The 16972-nt window shown below is 41.7% G+C and overlaps 1 protein-coding gene across 5 annotated transcripts in view; it reads left to right on the top strand.

The window, feature by feature from the left end:
• ripor2 (RHO family interacting cell polarization regulator 2) overlaps positions 1-16972 on the top strand; it is a 63823-nt gene that overhangs the window by 28511 nt on the left and 18340 nt on the right. For all 5 annotated transcript variants that reach the window (XM_019270786.2, XM_019270784.2, XM_019270785.2 and 2 more), the window contains exon 2: positions 13442-13562. In XM_019270786.2, coding sequence (XP_019126331.1) covers positions 13442-13562 — 121 coding nt within the window. The remainder of the gene's footprint in view (positions 1-13441; positions 13563-16972) is intronic.

Raw genomic sequence — 16972 nt, 5'->3', positions numbered from 1 at the left:
TCTGAACTTAGTAGAAAACAACTCGTGATGGGCACCTGGCAGTGAAAAAGATCAACTCTCTAACTGATAATGAAAATGGTTATTAGTTGCCGTAGATGTGGTACTGCAGGCTGGAGTCACTAAATGATAATCAGAACAGAAGACTGAATTTTTATATCTCTTTTAGGAAAAGGTCAGTCCAAATTAAAATTCAGTCATAAAACATTTAGCATTTAGAATTTGTAGGGTCATTAAACAGAAAACGATTAGGCCTTGTAGATCCATCTCCACACACTGTCCTTTTTTGAAGCAAGCACTGAGAAAAACACGGGAAATCTTTCTGTAGATAGAAGATCATATTTGTTTGGTTCCTGATGAGTTGGACATGATTCAGCTCTAATCATACTGTAGGTGAAGAGTTTGTCTTTTTGTGTGATTATTATAATCTGCCGTGATATATCACGCTTCAGGTGATTCATCTGCATGTCCACATTGAGCACTTATGCTTAATGTCAGCAGCCAACAAACACATTTCAAAGAAATAATGAAAATTCAATATATGGACGCACTGGCGGGTTTAAAGCACAAGGCCACTGAGCTCGCTGGGAACATTGTGTGTGTTTCAGAGTGGCTCTTGACCTTTTGTTGCTCCCCCTCTCGTCTTCCCTTCCTGTCCTGATCTTATACTGCAGATAAAAGCATACATAAAAATGTCAGTAATCTATACAGGAAAACACAGCAGGGCCAGATGTGTACGACAAAGATATGCGTGTCTGTGTGACACTTATCGGTAGCATCATCCACAAGATGTGTTCTCTCTGTCAGAGTCTGAATCTTCCTTGTTTCTGTCATCGTCTTTCTCCTATTCTGTGTCTGCTGTTTTGTTTTTTCATCTAATTTTCTCAAACACTAATTGCTTCAACTTTTTTTAAGCAGCAATTGTCCTTGTGTCTGTCTGCCAGTTTGATGTATAGAGTGTTTAATTTCCACTTTATTGCTTCACAAGTGGCCGTGGTAGCAGGGCTACAAAAAGCACCTCATAGCTCCTCAGTGCCACACTCCCTGCTGTGTCTTTTCCCCAAAGCAGCACGATAATCTCCACAGTAAGTTGAAATATTAAACTGTGAGACCACAGTTTAGCGAGAGGAGGAACAATTGTCCCCTCCGGTGTATTTTTCTGCCATGGAGAGCTCATTTCAGGAACACGAGGAAGTCTGTCATTTTCTTCTCTTGCTGCTGCTTCTTTTTTTTTTCTCCTGTCAAGTGTTTTTTTTCTTTTTTCTTTTTGTTCAGCCGCTCAGTAAATTGTTATTCTGTTGTTAACATTATGGTAATGGCTGAGTCAAGACTGCGAGAGGAATGAGTGGGACAGAAATCCACCGTGACTTCTGTTTGTAAATGACACCCACAGTGTTTAATGCATTGCTGATGAGGGAGTATGTGCATTTTCACCAACAATATAACCAGAAAGCATTAAGGACAAAAGACATGAAGGAGTGTGGATATAGGCCAAAGTATGTTTATTTAGCTGTCTGCAGAGAACAGTCGTGCAGTTTTAGCATGAAAAAAGCTGTTTTCGGAATTGGTATATGATTTTTGAATCTGCAGCCATAATTTCTAAAAGTCGTGTTAGTACACTGCATGAAGTCCAGGAGCACACCTCAAAGTCGTGCCGCCTTCCAGTTCTGAAATGTGACAAAAGCCGGCTGGTTTCCCATGGTCGGCTAATTCACACATAGCTGCTACTGTGATAATACGAGCTCAGAGTGTTGTACGGCGATCTGTGAGAAGAATGTTTTCTTTTGCTGCTAAAAATAACAAGTGGAGCTCAAATAACTGACAGAATCCTTTTGTATGGTCACCGCATTCCAGCGCCGCAGCATAGGTGGTATACAGAATACGAGTCACACATGATGGACAAATCAAAGAAGTAGAGCAAGGGGGGGGGGGGACTGGTTCTCATGCTGGCACAAACGCACCGGGGGAACTAATATGTAGAATGTCCACCTTGAAGTACTTTTAAAGAGAGCGTTTGGAGAGATTTGATTCTTTGCACGTTCACTCATTTTCTGAATAGACAATGTGACATTGCAAAAATATTCCCACTGCAGCTGGAGAATGTTTGACAGAGTTAGATGTTAATTTTCTTGCCCTCACTGTGCCGATAATGTCGCTCATCTGCATGCATTAACCGACAGCTGAAGAGAAGTTTGCACTTCATCAAATTCAGAAGTTAAACCATAAACAGGATTTTCAGGGGACTTCAACGATTATTAAAAATGTGCTTCTATCACATTGTTTAGACTCAAGGTAGTCAAAATCAATGCAGCACAACCAGAGATATCGTATTTTGACACCGATATTACCCAGCAAGCAAGTCAGACTGAGTGTTTACAACTTTTTTTCACATACTGCTTTCCAGAATAAAACAGAATACGACGTGTAAGATCATAGTTGTCTTTACGTTTCCCTTTAAGACATCTTGATAAACTAATCATCACAAATGTGGCCTGGTGAGATGTGCTTCACCTTCAGCCCTTGATGATCATACAAGCTCAGCAGCAAAGACTTTAAAGAAGTGAGATCCACGTTTCCTGGAAATCCCTGCTGCCAAATATGCAGTGTTCAGAAGCTGCGTGCTGTGTTATGGCGTCACAGCCTGGAGTCGGTTGAACAGGTCTACATGGGAACAGGCTAGCCTAGAAGCTAAATGTCAGTGTACTTGATTGACAGGCTGCTGTTTGTTTTATTGTTAGTGTCTAATCCCTGCAAAGTGACACTGATACCGAGCAGATCATCATCATGACCTGCTGGCCATGCAGCAGTGTCACAGTCGCCGGTGATGATGTCGTCATGGCACTGCTTCACTTGGTTGCAGCATTTAATAACTTTGTCAGTATGGACTCTCAAGTCAGCAAGAGACCCGTCATGTGCTCGTGACTTAAGCTCCCGTACTGTCTAATAATGCATTAAATGTCATAAAATAATCTTTTTTTTTTTAGTCCGTTAATCTGGACTGTGCTTTTACTGGTGTGTCTTACGGTTCTCACAAGTGATTACACGCTGCTCTCCACTGCTGAAATGTCAGCAGCAGCTGCCTGAATGTAACTTCAGTCCAGACACGCCTCAGTTAATCTGATCATCTGTACATTTAAATGCCACTTCATATCCTGGCCTTAATTTCCCCTGCATGCACTGGTCCACTAGGACACTGATGGCCTATAATTAGAGTAAGAGTGACTATAATCACGACCTGATGATATGTGGGGAAATTTGAACATGTGTGAATACATACTGGGCTGAAAAGAGCTTTAGATGCCTTCGAACAATCAGGGAATGTCACAGAGGTGGAGAGAAACAGGCTTTGGTCCTCGTTAAATATGGTGGCTCAAAAGAAGAATATAAAGAATACTAATTACCCGAACTGAACAAGGTGACACATAAATGAAACGGGTTTAGATCAGGACAACCTAAAATATCTGTCTGCCCTCTAAAACCCATATCTGGAGATTAGATATCAGATTTCATGTTTGCGTGTTTGTGTGTACCTTTGCAGCTTGTTGGCATCATTTCTGACCCGTGTCGCTTTTCATGTGATAGAGCTGGCACCCACACAAACACACACAGCACAGACTCTGTTCGATTCCCACACTTTGGCACTCGCACAGCAGTCAAATCCCCTCTGCAACCACATCAGATGACTGAAGCGACCATCAGCTGATTCCGGTTAATAACTATTTATAGTTTCGAGAGTCTAGACCGGTTTAAAGTTGACCTGATAAAGCTTTGGTTGTTTGTCAGTAAATCATTCGCCATGGGAGGATGTCTGAGATCAGAAGAGTCTTATTTGGGTCAGGATTTTAGGCGACTTGATTATTCCTGGTCAGAGAAGGTCCTGATGTACAGGGTGAACCATGAACAAATAATAATTCTTTCAAACTGAAATTTGGGGGAATGCTTTTATTTAGTGTCTGACCAAGAGTTAGATGAGCAGATTGATAGCACTCTCATCTCTGTGTGGTTTGAAACAGTTACACTAGCACTAGCTAGTTCCCTTACGTAGTTGATCATTTTGTTACCTTTTGATAGAACAAAACGAGCGCTGTATCTCTATTTGTTGCGATTTTGACTATGTTATGTCAAAATGCTGTGTACTGTGAGGACCGGACAGTCAAAAAGTTGAGTGTAGAGCGCCGGTTATGCCTCGCACTTGATGGTGGCCATTTTGGCTCCGTAGTGGAAGAATAGTGTGAAAATGGCAGCCGAGGAAGTGGTTAGGGTTAAATAACGCAATATAAAAATGTAATTGTACGTATTATGTTTTGGTGGTGGTCAAATGTCAAATAAACAAAGAAGAAGAAGAAGCGGTAAAATGTTGCAATCGTTAAGTGCACAACAGCCGTACTTGAACAGTTGTGCCAGGAAGTATAGTGTGCACAGTGTACTACATAGAAGTGTACTAATGGATCCAAATTGAGATAGCATAGCTGTTTCCCCATCATTATGCTAAATTAAGTTAGAGTGGTGTCGATTTCTCATCTAAATTTTGGCAGATATATCACTCCCTACATTATTCCCTCACATATTTTCAGCTTGACAAACATTGTCTTGATCAATCTTCACGTCTTCAAATGTAGCGGCGTGCTGTGATCTTCATTTTGACCTAAACAAATGAGTAATCAGTAACTTTGTCTCTGCTGCGTGTCACTTCATTGTTTCTGTCAAACGTTTGTGTTCCTTCAGGAATTTTCCACCATTGTGTCCATTCAGAGTCACAGTGGTTTCAGAGTCATAAAGAGGCTTTGTTCTACACTGGATCTGTTGAGAAGACTGTTGAGCGAGCTATTGATTCTTTTTGTACCCCAGATATCATCGCTGCATACCTGCATTGCACAGGGTGTGTTGAAATATCAGCATGCCTATTGTTTCTTTTGTGTGTTTTGTCTCTGTGATGGGACAACTGGAGCCACGAGCCGGTGACTCTTGGTCTTTAGTCAGAGTGTAAGAATGTTATTTATCAGCCTACAGGTGACGGAGTAGAGGTGACTATAGCCATAACAGGGTCTCTATTCTCAGGTTCAAAGCTTTTGCTGAATTCCTGACTGTCACCAGGTCAAGCTCTTTACAACATCTTCCCGTGTGTGTGTCACTGTGGACATGCAGGTGTGTTTTGAATGCATGTAACCTCACAGGGAGATTCATTTTCACATGTTCACATTTAGATTAAAAACAAAACAGCATCTGACTCATCATCTTAAAAGATGTGGTGAACTGGTGAAAACCTGTCACATCCAGCAGACAAGGAGCAGAGGTTTGTTTTGTGTCCACCTGATGAGCTTACGTCCAGTACTCTCTGTCCTTTCAGCTCTTTTTTTGGTCTTTACTAACTGTTGAGGAAAACATCTGGCTCTTTAGAAACTAAAGTTAACCAGCTACTACATACATACAACTGTGTATGTTTGGACCTGAGCAGGTCATGTAGAGTGGATTTTTAGAGCTTTGTCACTGAAAACAACCGATGGTAGTGAACCAAATTTAGAGTTATGGGCTTTAAAACCAAAACACTAGGCTGAAAGGTGGTAAAATGCTCAGTGGAGCTGAAGGGAACTCTACAGAGTTGGCTGACAGAGCAACGCCTTTCATTTCCACCTGTCATTTCATCCATTTTGCTCTTTAGTCTCATGTACATCACACGTTCTTTCCCTTCAGAGTAATTCTGCCGACAGTGAACCGTCACAGAGAACTAAGCTGACTGTTCCATGAACCGGCCTTATTATTAAAGGTGTTTCACTGCCTGATATTGGCATGTTTCTCCTCAGCACCATCATCCTAAAACAGTTTCTCCCCTTTCCCCTTCTTTCTTCTCTTGTCCTTTTAGCAGCTCTGACAGGGCGAAGCCTTTTAGTGAAGATGAATGAGCCCTCCTTCCTTCCTCAGGAGAAACTTTCACTTTTTCTCAGCACTGACGATAATGAGGCTCTTTTTTTTTCCCAGAGTAATTTTGCCTTGTAAAAGAAGCTACAAATCCTCACTGCAGTTAAGAAGGAATATCACAGTCTTTCTGCAGTAGAATCACATTTGCATGTGTCACCTTCTAAAAACATAACTATGCTCATGATTGTGCACCTGTGTGTGTGTGTGTGTGTGTGTGTGTGTGTGTGTGTGTGTGTTCTACAGGCAAATTTGTCGGTGTCACAGATCTTACTCTCTGGGGAAATTTGGATTTAAAACATTCTCTTTCCAAAATGGTGAACAGGTTAATGGGACGTGTGATGTAAGTGGGATTAAAACATGCTGGCCCTTATGTCAGAATTAATCTTATGCACTTTATGCATGCCTGGAATTATGAAGAAAGTGTACACAAGTTAAACTACTCTTACTGCAACTTTTAAATCATTGAGAGAAATTTACGTTTACATGCACTCATGTTGTAGCTTCAAGATGAGCATGCAAGTGGAATATTCCTCTTGACAGTGGTTGAGACATTTGAGAGATTCATAAAAAGTTGAGGCATGTTAATAAATCCAAATCATGCTCTATCAGGTTTCTCAGGTTACGGGGTTGATAACCTCCGACCTTTATCCCAGTTTGGAGCTGCAGCAGCAGTAACCCTCCTCACTGAATCAGTTCACACAAACATGGACTCAGTGTAGCACGAGGAATAACCGAGCAGCTCTCAGGCACGCGCTTGCAACCTGCAGGGTGTGTTGGAACATGTCAGTCCATTTCCAGGCATATGTAGACATCATTATAATCTCTCGGATTCTGTTTCAACAGAAGCCTGATTGTTTGTATCCTGTAACCAGCATTTCTTTCTTTCTTTTTTTTTTTTTTGCACTTTCTCCTGTCAAACCTCTCATCATCTTCTGCCTGCTTTATTCTTTTAATTTCTGTCTATTTTTATCTGCACTTCCTGCCACATTGCATACAAAGGAATCAAATTAGAAAGGAAGGGACAATGAAAAGCAGCTTAAGGAAAGCTTTTGATGAAGTTGTGGACACATTTAAAGCAGCATCTGTAAAAGATCCGAATATAAAAACCGCTTTTTCCAAATGAAGGATTGGTGCTTTAAAAGCCTCTGCCCTGGAACATGAGGGTGTGTGTCCTACTTCTTGGCAGTTGGCTCATAACCGTTGTTTTACGTAACACACTTCATCCCATTTTGTCTGCTGTTGCCATGGTGAGGTTAATTTATACAGGCATTAAGAATTAGGCTCTTGTTAAAACACACGGCGTGCTGACGCTGGTTTTTGCACATAAATACACACTTATGCACGCCTGGGAACACACACACACACACACACACACACACACACACACACACACACACACACACAACCTCCCAGAGGATTATTCAAGAGTTAAATGTGTGTGTGTTTATGTGTGCAGCTGTTCTGTGAGTTTGGGCGAGACCGAAAGAGGAGAGTGAAGTGGGCACAATGAGCAAAGTTCGGCACAGCAGATGAGAAGCTCACAATGAGTGATGTGATTATTAGTGTGAAGAATTTAGAGATGAAGCCGTGTTTGTTTACTTACACAGAGTATGCAAAATATTCCAGGCATATTCCTGATACTGAGTTGCAGCCTTTTTAGCACTGCTCGTCTGTCTCCTTATCTGCGCCTCCTCTTTTGTAATTTCTGCAAACTCTTTCATCTGTAAGAAGACTTCTTTCATGAAGTATAAAGATGAGGCTGATCCAGGTAACATGTGTTACAATCAATATGCATTTGTAAAAAGTGACAAGAGAAAGTCAACGATGGCAGTGTGAAGCGGAGAGACTGTGGAGAACAGAACAAACAACAGGAATTGAGGACAAAGAAGATAAGATGGGAGGTGACCACGGTGGAATAAATCAATTCAGATGTCCGAGTCACCTGAACACAAACCTCCATACATGAATGGAGGATTCAAGAGATGACAAAAACAGTTTGGTGGCTGCAACGACAGAGTGAAGTTGTGTGATGGTTGTGTGTCCAGCGCCTTCACACGAGACGTTTCATGGGCTGCTACGAGCTACGCTTCAAACTAACAAAACAAAAATGTGATTCAAACACTGATGATGGCAAAAGCCTTGTATGAAGCCAACCTCCCTCCAAAACACGACATGCAAACATGACTTTTACTTCATCAGATTTTGAAAACTCCATTTTAAAGGAAACTTTCAGTGTTATTTCCCAATTTCTGTATTATAAATCTAAAAGCAAATCTGTCAGCCAGCGAAGGATTTCTTTCAGTTCTGTTCTCAATGACTGTAGTACAAATATGAGATAACAAAGAGGAAACAGCACAATGCCGGTGTCCTCCTGAAATAAAAATAACTTCATCACACGCACACAGCAAAAAGTGGTCAGACAGAAATAAAGTTGCTAGTGGATTAGCTTGCTGACTGTAGCGTTGCTGTCAATGACACACACACACACACACACACACACACACACACACACACACACACACACACACACACACACACACACACACACACACACACACACACACACACACACTCAGAGATGGGACTAATGCATTAATGCACATGGACCTTGGGGAGACTGGGGAGACAAATTGAGATTACTTCAGGTGTCCAGCTCTCATACAAATCCCACTTCACTAACCTGTGTGTGTGTGTGTGTGTGTGTGTGTGTGTGTCCAAGCCACAGCTCAGCATACTGATCAATCTAATGCTTACATATTCCACAAAGAAACACACTCTCACTCCTCATCAAGGGGCATTTAAGGCTGTTAGCGTGAGAGCGCCAGTGAAGAAAGGCCGGTGAATGGACTGACTGGCAGCTGTATTCAACACGGGAAACGTCTGGCACCAAACCAGAACACAGTGCGAGTTGGCATTGTTGTTTTTGTCCTGAAAGCCTCTTTAGACGAGATGAGCGGTGACACTAAGAGGTGCAGAGGAAAGGTTTTTATGATTCAGTGGTTGAACAGAACTCTTTGTCAGGGTGTGTGTGTGTGCCTTTATATGTAGGGAACACTGATTCAAATGAGTTTGTTTTGTAGGAGCTTGCTGAGGCTGGGAAAGGTTTTGGGAAAACCCAAAAGCTTGTACTGCGAACATTTATCATACTGCTTGTGCCAAAATGCAAGACACGCCACAGCAAGACACACCAAGAGAGTAAAGGCAGACTGTATGTTCTATAACCTCAAATAAATTGCAAATATTCGCTAAATCACACATTTTCATGACTCTGAAATCCATATTTGACAAAGAAAAGCTGCAAATACTCACATCTGAGGTACAGGAACTGTTTCCATGTTTGACATTTTTTCTTGGAAAAAAAATTGTCTTCAAATCATTCATCACATTCAGTCAATCAGTCAAATCAGACTGATTTCCAATTTTTTCTAATTTTCCTGTTAAACTCTACTGTTGGCTTTGTTACTGAGCAAGAGAGGAGACAAATAGATTATCTTTTTATAACATGCCAAATTTTGCAGCAGTGGGTGGGTGAGATCCTGGTACATGAATGTAGGACAAACATCGGTTCAGTCAGCATTTTAAATTTGAGCTGTTTTCTCTGGATTGTGTCAGTGCTGTAATTTCTACACGTACAATAATATATTCTGTTGTACTCCCTCGGGTCCTCATCATACCATCTGGTATAACTGTGTACAGTTGTAAAGTGGCTGCATCTTCTTTTCCTTCATCGCTTTGCTTGCTGAAATGGGCGAAGTGCAGGGAACAGCGTCCAGACTGTACTGTGACTACCCAGAAAGCATTAGGTAACAAAATGTACCGTCATCTGCCACCCACTGCTGCTTCTTTTAGGAGAGTGAGTCAGAAAGAAAAGTGTGCTGCTGAGCATCCACAGACTAAAATGGATATTCAGAGCATCGAAGCAAATAGCTGAACTTCTGTAAGGTCTTTTATCCTGCTGCCAACTGTGGCAAGGCGGTAATGTAAATAATCATTGATTATTTGGGCAGAATGATGACAAATAAAATGATTTAGTAATATAAGGCCTGTCCAAAGCCTCCACACGTGCTCGTCCTATTATCTGTATTGAACATACTGTATGTAGAAATAGAAAACAACAGTTTAATGTTCACTGACTGTTCACTCACTAGACATGTTGAGTCCGCAAGTTCTCACAGCAACCCAGCTAAGCATGTAGACTAGAGCATGACAATAAACAACTGGAGCTACTGGGAGTTGAAAAAATTTAATTGTTGGCCAGCTTCCAACTTTGTGTTAAGCGCATGTGGCTAAAATTTAAGCTAAGACACTCCCATCCAATATTTTGCCCCAAGAACCAAAACAAACAGCAAAAAGGGGCTAAAACTGGTGCAAGCAACAGGTATCACATAAATCCATCTGTAAAAAAACTCGACTTGTTATGTTGATTTTAACTATATTGTCAGGCACTAACTGTGGTTAGATTATACTGGGGAACACAATTTTAGGTTTGACAAAGTTAGGTTTGACAGCTGTTTTAACTCATTTTTGGGTGCGGAATCCAAAACTGATCTCAGTTTTTCTCTATCACGTCAAGTTTTTGAACTATAGGATCCCCGTTTTATTAAAAAATATGAAAAATACTGTACCTAACCCTAACCCTAAAGAAAAGTTAAAGTCTGTGCAATGATCTTTTTGCTCTCGCAAAACTATGGGGATACCAAATCCCAACTTTTCATGTGTTCCTTTGGTCCACATCCGTAAACTCTGGACACACTGCTTGCACACTTTGTAAGGAGCCCATGGCTTGTCTTGATCACCGAGTTTTACTTTAAAATATGCAAAATATGCTTGTTTGACAAATGCACTGATGTTTGCCCTTTGACTTGGAATGGTGAAACTAGCACAAATATAGCAGGGAAATATATACCTATGTAAATAACAAAAACAGCATCAAACCAAATAGAACTTACAAGGTATGCCCATGGTTACAAGGTTAAGAGGAAAGCAGCACAAATCCTCTTCATTCTACTATGCTAGCCTTCTGTTTGCAGATATTGATAGTACTGACCTATTGGGAGCTGCACACACCTCTCACCGCACTGACTCAATTGTGACTGCACAAACAAGTTGTCACGTAGCTGTAGATGAGTCCAATCGTAATCAGCTGGCATGTCTTACTACAGCTAATCAGTGGAACTTTGCTTATCTGGAGGGTAAACTGAGGAGAAAAAACTTGACGTGCTGGAAAAGAACTGACTTAAATTTTAGAATCAGCATGCCACTTTTAGTTTTAATCAGCATAAAAATCTAATTCAACAGAATTTTGTTCTTCAGTGTTAGAATTCAAAACTAAATCTAAAGAATCTGTTTGTTTATATGTAAACCAGGAGTCTTTAGAATGAACATATATTCTGGGCTACATCTGTACCATGCTGTTCCAAGCCAGGACAGCCATCCAGCTGTGGGTCCCAGTCATTTAGCCACTGAGTCACAGCCATCAGCGTCCTCCCTGTTAAAGTGAGCTAGCTGCTATTAATATCCTGAACAGTATCAGTCTTGCCAGCCTGTGCCCCCCCGTGTGTGGTTAATGAAATGAGCCTGGCCCTGTCCCCTGTCCTCTGGAGACAGAAAGATGGATGGATCATCGGAAAAACATGCACACAGGGCCCCACAAAGAGAGTGACACAAACAGTGTCTTGCTTGTCACTTCGTTGTGAAAGTTGTTTAACTGGTAACGCTGCGGGACAATTTATCTTCTTAAGGAAGAGATACCGAGAGGGGAGCTGAATACTCAGGTTTCACTGACTGATTGATTCCCCTACTTGTTGGTTGACAAATCTCTCCTCTCCTACGGGCATTTCACTATACTGTTCCTTCATCTCATTTGTAATATGATACAGACAAAAAGACAGAAATTACACTTTCTCACTACCGTGTGTAAAACCATCAAAAGATCAACACTGAGGCTGATCAGTTGATCTGAAGTTTCTCTTCATTTCATCTTTGTGTTTTAGTTTGAAAGTTACCGGTGTGGCTGAAGCTGTGTGTTACTTTCATTCTATACACTGCTATTAAAAATTGATACTGATAATTGACTATTAGTCATCTGTCAGTCCACCAATCATTTAATCGCCTAATTTGTTTAGCTCTGCTAAAATTTGAGAGCTGATTTCTTGTAGTCAAGCTACAAAAACTGTACACTTCAAACAGTGATCCATCAGTCACTGTAACTTTATATTTAATGGCATTGTAAATTAAACTTCACAATAAAAACAAAACTAAACATTTGCTAAAACATTTCCGTCTTTCCACTGTTCCCAAATGATTTCCTTCAAGTGTTTACATTCTGACAACAAAGTACACTTAGTTGTATCACTTTTGCAGTGTGAACAGTGAACTTCCCTAAAAGCTGGTGAATATTAGTTATTATATGTTATTCTCATTTCTGTGTCTCGTGCTTTGTGGTTAAAGAAGACGAGGATGCACCTTTTTTTTTTTCAGATTTAAAATCTGTGCACCTCGCTGCATGAAACCCATTGGTAACATGAAACCAGAGATCACTGTGGCACTAAAGACAGACTTGGCAGCCTGCTGTGACTAAATGTATATAAATGATCGTGGCAGTGCTGAATTTTATGATATTAACAAACCAACAGTATATGTTGTTCTGTTGCTCTGATCTGTTAAATAAGGTCAGTATTGGACCACATGTGCAGCAGATTTGTGCGTCCCTGCTTTGTCTGTCATTAAGCAGTTTCAGTTTGAGTTGAAATGCCAAGCAGCCGTTAGCACCATGATCTGGATAAAATCTCAACGTGCAAGTTGTAGCTGTGATTCACTTATCTCCGTCTGAGTACTTCATCTCTCTGCTACATCATTATCTTTAAAAAAGGTCAGAAGGTCTGAAATCTGACGAGCTGCTGCTGATAAACATAGACACAGTGACAGAAGATGTCTTAACTATAGGACAAGCTGATCAGATGATTCTGCTATTGGATAGTCTGGATTGGTTTTCCTGGCATTTATTACACTCAAATTAGATTCCTAGAAGGCAGGCGAGGCCTTGAAAGCTGCAGCAAATCTGTGGTCAAATCTTAAAGTCTTCTGCTTGTGCAACATCGATTCTTAAACAACTGTCAGTCTGCACTCTACCTCCTCAGGTAGGAAATGCACAAAGCACACAGCGCAAAAGTGACAGGAATCATGTCTTGTGACACCTGCCTGAGGAAAGAAAACAATGAAACAGTAACAGCTGAGGTATGTTTGCAGTTGAGCGGTGACAGGTTGGCCAGAATTGTCGAGACATGTTAGCACAGGCTCTGAATGCTGCTCGTCTACATCATACATGAAAGGCCTCTCCAACAGTGTCTATTTTGTTCCTCTGCATGGTGCAGTGCTCCCTGCACTCCGGTTAACCTTTCTGTTGACATGGTTTGGGTCTTAACTGAGTTAAAAAAAATGCTTTTGTTGTATTAATGGTGTATTGCCGACCCTGATACTGAATCCTGCACTTGTATGTAATGGATCTGTTTTCTGTCTGTTTCTGCAGGTGTGTCATCCCGCATCCCGGAGATCATGGCAGCCGGTACCCACTCCCCCGGAGGGCCCAATGGTATAATCCGGAGTCAGTCCTTCGCCGGTTTCAGCACGCTACAGGAGCGACGCTCTCGGTAAGTCTAAAACTGTTCAGCTGTGGTTACTCATTTCTGAAATGACAATTGAGGTCAGGGTGTGATCCAACGAATGTCTTCTAAAACACTCCTGCAAATTGATTTTCCACAGCCAAGTGTCCTCCTCAGAAACTGTATTGATTGAGTGAAGCTCTTAATAATATTAACAATATTTCAGCATTGACTGACCTGTAAAGCTAACAATGGTGAGACCAAAGTCCTTGATAATTTTTAAATCATTTTTACATCATTTGTGACTTGTCCTCAGGTGACATGTGAAATCTTTTCATGGTAAGGGCTCAGTATTTTACTGTTGAAATCAAAATATGTATCGGCTTGTAGTAGTCGACTCCCTACATACCGCCGCAGGCCTGCGCACTGCCTCCCTCAAGCATTGTTGGCAACATCTCATTCAGAAATCCGTCACTGTAACCAGACCTAGATTAAAAACATCACTCACAGAGAAAGAAGGAATTTACTGACTCAATAATCTGGTGCCAACCCTCATGATATTCAGCGAGCCACAGCAAGTCTCAAGTCCCTGTACAGGAACTATATTTTTAAGGGGTGCTCAGCACTCTGTTGCATAACCCGCACAGCTCAGTGTCCTGACACTTCTTTCATTCATAGCAAGAAGTTATGAGAAATTAGAGATTGATAAATTTTTATCTGTGCTCCTGACTTGCCGACTCATCTGTGACAGCTCTCACTCTATCACCACAAGATATAGCCCACTCACACCCCAGAAATATCTTGTACGATCTTAGACATTGAGCTGTCGACACCGCGGTCCTCTGCAGCAGCCCTGGTCCTGCTGAGAGGACCTATTTGAAGACTGTTCACCCTCTTTTCTCTGCTCAGACAGTGAATGGGATAATTGGTTGGAATGACTCGGGTGTGTGGGCGACTGACAACGACTGACAACATACTATTCTGATAATGAGCGAGGTGGAAAGCTACAGAGATTTGGCTTCTGAGGCTACTGCAGTGTGTTAGTGTTACCGAGCAAAGACTTTCCATGTGTGTAGCCATGTGCATGTCTTGAGTGCATTTACACATGCATGCATACTGCAGACTTTACAGTTTGTGTGCAGTCATAAGTCAGTATTGAATTGTGTTGGCTTCTATGCATATGTGTGTGTGAGTCCCTGCCAAGAGACCCTTCTCCACCACAGCTTGCGTGACCCCAAGGCTACACAGCGCTCTCATTCAGTGGTGCCCTACATTCGTGGCAGCTTAGCTTTAACTTGTGCTGTGTTCCCTGGCACACAGCGAGATGCGGCGCGTTCCAACTTGACAAGCGCTGGAATTTGGTTGTCGCTGCTGCATCCCTGACATGACTCTGGGATCGTTTCATTAAGTGGAGGGAAATGTCATTGTCAGCTAAATCTGCAATGGTTTTAAGAGCTGAAATGTTGGATAAGCGGGTAAGATGAGTTTGAACTAAAATGGGTTGATGTGAGGAGAGACAGACTGGGCTGAAAATGGGCTTTTTAATCGACATGTGAACACAGAAACCAGGCTCAGAAATGGTGCAGGAACCATTGATAATGTTGTCAATCAATGATTTTGATCTGTGAATTGTTTTTACTGATTTATGAAGTAAAAGATCTCAAAGATTGGCTGATTTTCTCTGTTTTATGTGATAATAAATTGAATATCTTTGGAGTGTTTCACTGTTTTTCAGAGAAAACAAGCTATTTAAAGATTTTAACTTGCTCTCAGAAATTAACTCATCTAATTCTTAACTAATTCCACTAATGAACTCTGTCTAACTCTGTCCACATCCTGCTCTCAAGTCATTCTCACTGTTGTTGGTCTTCTGCATTAAGACTGTGGGGAAGGGACTGAAGAACACTTGAATGTCCTCGATTGCCGGGAGTGTGTGTGTGTGTGTGCGTGCGTGCGTGCGTGCGTGCGTGCATGCGTGTTTGCAGGTTCGCTTCAGCAGAAAATGTATGACGGCCTTACACAGGTCAAACATAGAGTGGGGGGTGGGAAGCACATGTTTGCATGTCTTCACACATATGTGTGCATTCGTGTGATTTAGCACACCCCTGTGATTGATGAAGAGGTTTACTGCTGAGGTTATGCGTCGAGAGTTTGTGTGTGTGTGTGTGTGTTTCTGACAGGTTTTTGGTGACATTGTTTGAATAATATATAGGCTAAATGTTTCACTCCTGTGTGACTGAGTTATCTTGGTATGAAGACACATGACAAACCTCTCCATCAGACATATGAGATGAATTCTTGAGGCTGCCTCAAGGGCATGTACAGGCATGGTTATCCTGAAATAAAGTGGAAATCCCATACTAAATATTTAACATGACATGTAATTTTGTGTCTGTGAACCAGGATCTTCTCCTCAGACAGAACTGAGACAGCTGGGGCATAATCACACTTTTGGAGCTACTAGTCAAGTATACTGTTGCTATGGGGCTTATTTTCCTCTATTTGTTTTCATGGCAAATTAGCATTATTAACAATATGCTGAACTAGCTAGCTACTAGCAGCTTCTGTTTGCAGTGTGCTCATGAGTGTGCAGAAAATTATCACTAGACAATTCATCCATATCAACAATGGCACCTCCTCCACCGCTCCTCTATCCCAAGGCGTCCCCCAGGGTTCGGTGCTTGGTCCTCTTTTCTTCATACTTTACCTGCTTCGCCGTCATTTGCCATCATGGTCTCCACTTCCACTGTTATGCCGATGACATCCAACTATATTTAAATCCATCACCTCCACCGCTCACTCCACTCTCTCCAACTGCCTCACCGACATCAAACCTTGGATGCAGACTAACTTCCTCAAATTTCAAACGATCACAACTCAGACTTGATCATCATCTGCCCCAAATCCCTGACCAAAACCACTGACAGTTTCTGCCTCACCATTGAACTCCACCCTGTCTCCATCTACTCAAAGTCATATTTGACAAAAACTTTTAACTTTTTAAAAATCACATAAACCAAATCACCAGAACTGCCTTTTTTCACCTAAAGAGCATTGCCCGACTCCGCCCATCACTCTCATTCATTCACGCCTTCTTCACTTCCAGAATTGACTACTGCAACAGTATCCGCTAGTATCCAAATAAACTTCAGTACATCAAAAACTCTGCTGCAAATCTGCTCACCCACACATGACCACATCACCCCTGTCCTCCAGAACCTCCACTGGCTCATTCAGTTCAAAATCCTCCTCCTCACACTCACAAAGCCCTCCATAACCAGGCCCCTTCCTACCTCACTGACTTGTTCCATCGCCACAATACATGCTGCAGCCTCCATTCATCTGATGCTGACCTCCTGACTTCACCACCCAGGACCAAGCACCAAAATTGGGGTGACAAAGCCTTCTCTGTAGCTGCCCTCCTCCCTCTGGAACTCTCTCCACAAACACATCTGTGA

Source organism: Larimichthys crocea, chromosome XIII, assembly GCF_000972845.2.
Source record: "Larimichthys crocea isolate SSNF chromosome XIII, L_crocea_2.0, whole genome shotgun sequence".
Lineage (NCBI taxonomy): Eukaryota > Metazoa > Chordata > Actinopteri > Sciaenidae > Larimichthys > Larimichthys crocea.
Note: the sequence above shows the minus strand (reverse complement) of the source record. Positions and strands in the feature narration are given on the sequence as shown.